At 34.1% G+C, this 6505-nt stretch overlaps 1 protein-coding gene across 1 annotated transcript; it reads right to left on the bottom strand.

Annotated features, from left to right (window-relative positions):
- Positions 582-3542, bottom strand: LOC109712241 (anthranilate synthase beta subunit 1, chloroplastic-like). Its single transcript, XM_020235700.1, has 8 exons — positions 3280-3542; positions 3026-3198; positions 1763-1833; positions 1599-1636; positions 1407-1517; positions 1216-1315; positions 944-1079; positions 582-831 (listed from the first exon to the last, which is right to left on the bottom strand). The coding sequence occupies exons 1-8, from the start codon at positions 3386-3388 to the stop codon at positions 712-714; spliced, it is 858 nt and encodes a 285-aa protein (XP_020091289.1). The 5' UTR covers positions 3389-3542; the 3' UTR covers positions 582-711.

The following is a 6505-nucleotide window of genomic DNA, read 5'->3' as shown; positions in this document are numbered from 1 at the left end:
TACTTTTCGTTCAAATAGAAAGATATGATTGACTTTTTTTTCTTTTTTTCTTTTTTTTTTGAGAGAGAGATAGATAGCACGCTAGAAATGTGAATCAATTAGGATTCGAACTTGGGACCTCGAGTACCAACAACCAATAGAAGATGTGGTGTGATTGATTTGGAGTGCTTATTTAGGGTGAGTTTTTAGAAAATTTGAGTTGTGCGCGTGTACTATAAAAATAAAAATAAAAATAAAAAGAGGGGACTGCAGCTTAGTAATGGGCTTGAACCAACGGGAAGCCCAAGTGGCTAGGCCCACCCGTCACGTTCGAATGCCCCGGCCCATTATCGGCCCAAAACAAGGACCTGAATCTTTTAATAGGCACCTCTTTTTTAATTTATGCAGTTTTCTGGTAGTTCCGTCAAAGTTATTAATGGCTTTAAACTATCTTTAGCAATTAAAATTAAAAGTATAGTTATTGGAGGTGGCAGAGGCCTAAACATTTTAGCTTTGTAAACATCAACCCCCCCACAATTCTAACATCCTATTATAGCATCAAACACGCATAGAAAAGAAAAAAGAAAAAGGATTTATGATCTACAACATGGGAAAAACCATCTTCTTTCATTATTTGTGCTAAATGAGAGAGAACATCTATTCAGGCCTGCCTCCCCGCAGCTAAAAAAATTAAATTGACATGGTTTCATTCACAACTAATTTTACATCATTCTACATCTGGTTCGCTTTCATCTGCGTCTTCGACTCCAGTTCCTCGACAAACTTAATGAAATTGAGAACAATCTTTTTGCCTTCTGAGGTGATGATGCTCTCGGGGTGAAACTGAACTCCCTGAAATGCAACATGTAAATGAGAGTCAACAAGTGTAAACTAGGGCTGTTGCACATATCTACCTATAAAAGAATCAAATATACCGTTAAGTAACTTGAGAAACCGACTGTACCTGGATATGTTTGTATTTCTTGTGCCGAGCGGCCATTACAAGTCCATCTTCGGTCCATGCCGTAATCTCTAGAGCATCACTAGGAAAGGTATCGTTCTCTATGACAAGGCTATGATATCTTCCAGCTGTAAATGGACTGCGTGAGGATACAGTGGTTAGCGACAGGATCAGTTTATCAAGCACAATTAGTCGAGAGTACGATCTGTACAAAAGGTAAGAGTAACATTTTCTACGAAATGGTAGGGAAAAGCTCTAAAGAAGTATGATCGTACTTGGGCAAACCATGAAATAAACTAGGCTCTTTCTTCTCATCGTAATAGACGAGCGAACTTTTCCCGTGCATTACGCCGGAAGGAGCACGCACAATCTTTCCTGCGGATTCAAATGGGAAGGAAGCAAACTCGCTTAACATCACATGCTAATTTAACAGTGTTTTCTGATATACTGCAAAAGCAAAACTAACCTCCAAAAGCTTCTCCTATACACTGCAAGCCCATGCAAACTCCAAATAATGGGATTGATGGTCCAAGTTCTAAAACAGTTTGTAATGATATCCCAGAATCTTGAGGTGCACCTATACAGGCAAGAAGTTTAATAAATAAAAAATTACTTTAGCATATGTTATTGTAGCCTTACGTTCGTAGAAAACACTCACCAGGTCCTGGGGAAATAAGTATTCCTCTTGGATTCTTCCTATAGATTTGCAAATCAGTAAAATAGTTAAAATATGTCAGCATACTTCCCCGGATACCCCAAAAAACAATAATTTCATGATAAATTGATATGCGTAATGAAACGAAGTACCGGTTATAGTTATACCTTTTTACATCCTCCACAGTTAGTTCATCATTACGATATACTTCAAAATATGCTCCCAGCTCACCCATATACTGAAATACAGCATAAAAATAAGAAAATGTATTCAGTTTTCGATGCAACAAAACAGTAATTTACTTACTGCTACAGATAAAAAAAAATTCTAGAATTTGTCCAATGTAGCCCCCAAATTAATTTAGTTGCATCTTTATTTGTCACATTTCACATTCTCTTCCGCCAAGACAATCACTTCTCATTTTCATCACTATTATCCTTAACTTGTTATTCTCCTCAAAATGAGGCCAATAAAAGAAAAATATGATGTGAAGATGAAATCCAATGATTAATTTGTCAAATTTTAAGCTAAGTTACAACTTTATTGCTATATTTTGAAATATAAGCTAGCAATCATAACGTGGCACACAGATACAGGACAAAACATTTAGCAACTTATTTCATCATATCTTAAACATCTCGAAAGCCAGATGTAATCTCTGCAGCTACCAAATACTGCATATGCAACACTATGGTATTTTTATAGGTCCATATTAAGTGCAATCAAAATGAATAAAGTTCTTTGAAAAAGCATAGCCTACTTAAATTTACAATCCAACATCTCAACAATAGGAATTTTCGGCTTCCTAAATTCATCGGACCATATCCATGTAGCTGTTTCACGAAAAGCTTATCGTTCTAGCATTTGTCATACTAACATCCGACTCATTGATTTAGACCTTCCAGCTGTATCGACTGGAAACAACATGGCCTCTATCATTTCAGTTCTCTTGATCTCTTTGAATATTGGCAGCAATTAAGCTTGGATTTCACTGAGTGAATCCTTATAAGTGCAGCACAAACCTTGCGGCGGATTCAAAACTTGGATCATGATTTTCAGTTTTTAGGCGCATTCATTACATGATCGATTGAGAACCTTCACATTGTTACCATTTCCTTACACCGCAGGATAATTATTACCATTTCTTTCCAATTCATTTATGCTTCAAAATCAGTGAAAAGAATTAGGGGAAAAAAAAAGGAACGTAATAACCTAGATGAGTACGAGAACAAGCTAAAATTCAGAAATTGTATTTGATATAATTAGCAACAATAAAAAACATCTCTTCCCCAACAAAATTGTGGAAAATATGCAAAATAATCAAAGCGTAACCTTTGCAACAAAAAAAAAAACAAAAAACAAAAAAAGGAACAAACTTTATTAGGTAAAAGAGAGAGAAATTAACACAAAACCCTTCAAAAATCCAATACCTGGCACAAGTTGTAAGTGAAGCTATCATAGTTATCAATAACAATAATCGGCCTCTCATCCTTCTTAATCCCATCACGAACGCTCCCGTTCGGAACCACCGACACCGATGCCCTCGGAGCCACCACCGATCGACTAAGCCTGCTCCGAAGAATCAAACCCCCACTCCTCAACCCTAAAACAAACCCAGTTAGATCAACACAGAGCACCAAATCCAACAAAATGGAGCGACGAGGAAGAAGGGTTGGTTCCGTACTCGAATCGAAGGGGACGGAGAGGTGAGAGCCGGTAAAGGCCTCGCCTTTGGGGAGAGCGCGAGGGTTCGCTGGGATTTGGGCGGCGAATGAGCGGAGAGAGGTCGCCATTGATGCGAAATGGCAGGAGATGGGCAAGGGGGAGGAGGGGAGGGGATTGGAGTGTGTCGACGGGGTTTGTTTAGGATTAATACTTAAACAAAATTAACGCTGGAGGGGTTTTGCTAAATGTAGAGAAGATTAATACTAAACAAAATTAACACACGCTCTCTCCATTTGCTCCCAATCAAATATATATATAGGGGGATGGGAGAGACCATGTTACACCCTGTTTTTTACGACATATATTTTCCCTTTTTTCTTTTTTTTCTTATTTTAAAAGTCTACATCTCTATGTACAAGTTTTTTTTTTTTTTTTTGTTTTGTGTATAGTTAATAAGTAATATTTTATAAATATTTAGTAAATAGTTTAAAAGTTATTGTATATTACTCACTTTTATTTCCTCGGCACAAATTCAATTCAATAAGTATGTGCAGGTGAACTGTTTATTATTTACAAGTTATTGTATATTAGGCAAATAAAATTTTTAGTTAGTAACTATAGACTTCTTTTATTACAGAAGATAAAAATAAATAGTTCAATTCCCTAGAATTTGAATCACATAGTAGAAAAGCTAAACCATTAGAGGTATATACATTTTTAACTATATAACAAATATGAACAACTGACCGTCCCTCGCGTAAGTGGCAAAAGGGTTTGGTGGTTGATATCCGAGACCCAAATTCGAACCCTAGTTGATTCACATTTTCAGCTAAGTTTATTTCTAAATTCTAAATGAAATAAACGAAGCGAGTAACATGCTACCTTTCTCTCTCAAAAGAAAAAAAAAATGAACACAACACTATTTTTCTTGTTAACTTTCTTTTTTAAGCAGGAATTTTTTTTTTTTTAATTTTGGTGCATTTTTTGAATGGAAAGAAGTCCCCGGTCAACGAAGCAACAAGCGGATTCAAGTCAAATCTCAACGCGCAAGATCGCGTAGGTTGTTGGGGAGGAGTCAAACATTTGAATGCGAAGTTGGACAGGGTCCATTATCTATTCAAAGTTTGTGTGGGTTCCCACTATTTTTTTTTTTGTTTTTTCTTTCAAAGTAGAGTGTATATACATGTCAAAATGTTGAACTCTTATCCAAAGATCTAAACGGTTGGAGAGAGGGACCGTTAAGATATCTACTCCGTTAAATTTTACAATCAATACAGTTTTGTTCGTTTAAGCTTGATATTAATATAAGGATTAAATGCATATTGATCCCAACAAATATAGTGAATTATAAATATATCTCTAAAAAAATTAATTTTTATATGTTGTTTCTATAAAAATTCTAATATTTTCTAATACGTCCCTCTGATTTGTTATGATTAGAGAACTGGTTATAGTTTTAATTTTGCCATCATTACTATATCCCTCTAAAAAACACAATAGTATAATATAAGAGGGATAAAAATATCAAATTATCTCATAAATTAACCAGAATTAGATATTTAATCTATGGTTAACTAAATTTTCTAACATATTCTAACGGCAGGAACATATTTAAAAACATTAGAACTTTTGTAAGAACAACATATGAAAAATAAACTTTATAGAAATATATTTGTACTTCACTATATTTATAGAGATCTGTATGCAATTAATCCTTAATATAAACTAAGTAACTAACACAAGTTGACTGACAACCATTGAAAAATTTTAGGGTTGTATTTTCTACTCAAGAGTGCAATACAAGAGGCAGGAGTTTCAAATTCCTACAAATGCATTTCAAATAAAAAGAATTCAAGCACCCAACTTTTTTTGGAAGTATATTGATATAGTTTTCAAAAAGAGTCTTAGAGCAAGTAAATACGATTTAGAGTGAAAATTTTTAATCGATTCATATAAATATATATTCAAAAATATCATATAAAGTTAATAACATACTTGCGATCTTCGTATCTTAAAAGTATTTTGTGGGGAAAAAAAAAGCGTTTAAATAATGTAGAAATTTTTTTGGCAAGATAGGTTGAGACATGTTAATTTCGCTGTACCTTCTTAATCAAGATAAAAAAAATGATAACTGTGTGAAAGGAAGGAAATGGTAATACAACGTGCTAGAGCTTTGAGTTTATGAGTTATAATTAAAAGCTTAATGCAAATTTTAATTAAGTGCCTTTGCAAAATTGTTTCCACGCGAAACACGTGGTGCATAGAATATTTGACAAGTGACCACTCTGAAGAGCTATATCTTTATTTTAAATTAACCTCCCGAAAATTCAACAAAGTTTAATTATTGTAAATTAAATAATATTAGGATAATAAAGGATGTTTCGATCTTGTTCATAAAATTTATGATGTGATCAAACTAAGTTCAATGAATAATTAATGACCTAGTAGTTAAGACTTAAGAGAGGCACTAATTTTAATAAAAAAATTAACTTGATTAAATAAAATGTTTTAAACTACTTTAAGTTATTATATAAATTCTTAATATAGATATTTAAATTAGACTAATTAATTATTTAAATTAATTTAAATAATTAAACTAAAGCCAAAAGAGTCAATTAAAAATATACATATATAATAGAGGAATATTCTATGTTTTTGGGAGGTGGATTCAAATAAAAGTTCAACGTGTAAGATCGTGTTGGGTGGTTGGGAGGAGGAGTCAAACATTTGAATGCGAAGTTAGTGAGAGTCCATTCCCTGTTCAATAGGGGTGGAAACGAGCCGAGCTCGAGCGAGCTTATGTCTGCTCAAATTCAGCTTGAAATTAATTTCGAGCCTAAATCTAGGCTCAAGCTCGGCTTGAAATTAATTCGTATTTTATTTGGGTTGTTCATGTTTGCACGTTAACTCGGGTTGAGATTTAAATGTATTGTGTGAGAGAGAAAGTCTGAAAGTGACAACGTGTATTGGGATTTTGTATTATTGTAAGTTTAAAAGTTTAGGGATGAAAAAAAGGAGAGAGAGAGAGAGAGAGAGAGAGTCTGGGAATAGCTCAGTCCTTCAGTGGGATCGAGTGTAAAGAATATTAATAAAACATAAAACTTGATAACCTGTACAACGTAGTTTAACATCCATTACAAGATATTTTTAATTTTATAACTAATATATTACAGCTCTTAAAGTTAGCCGAGCAAATCTCGAGCTCGAGTCGAGCTGAGCTTTAATCCGAGCGAGCTCGAGCCGAG

This window comes from Ananas comosus, linkage group 6 (assembly GCF_001540865.1).
Source record: "Ananas comosus cultivar F153 linkage group 6, ASM154086v1, whole genome shotgun sequence".
NCBI classification, from domain to species: Eukaryota; Viridiplantae; Streptophyta; class Magnoliopsida; order Poales; family Bromeliaceae; genus Ananas; species Ananas comosus.
The sequence above is the reverse complement of the archived record's forward strand: the minus strand, read 5'-3'. Positions and strand labels throughout refer to the sequence as shown.

What these genes read in the sequence shown, in the direction of transcription:
- LOC109712241 (XM_020235700.1), bottom strand. Translation starts at nt 3,388, where the DNA reads ATGGCGACCTCTCTCCGCTCATTCGCCGCCCAAATCCCAGCGAACCCT. An exon ending in CTCCGTCCCCTTCGATTCGA is followed by an intron (nt 3,199 to 3,279) that starts GTACGGAACCAA and finishes GGTTTGTTTTAG; the next exon opens with GGTTGAGGAGTGGGGGTTTG. An exon ending in ACTGTGGAGGATGTAAAAAG is followed by an intron (nt 1,637 to 1,762) that starts GTATAACTATAA and finishes GCAAATCTATAG; the next exon opens with GAAGAATCCAAGAGGAATAC.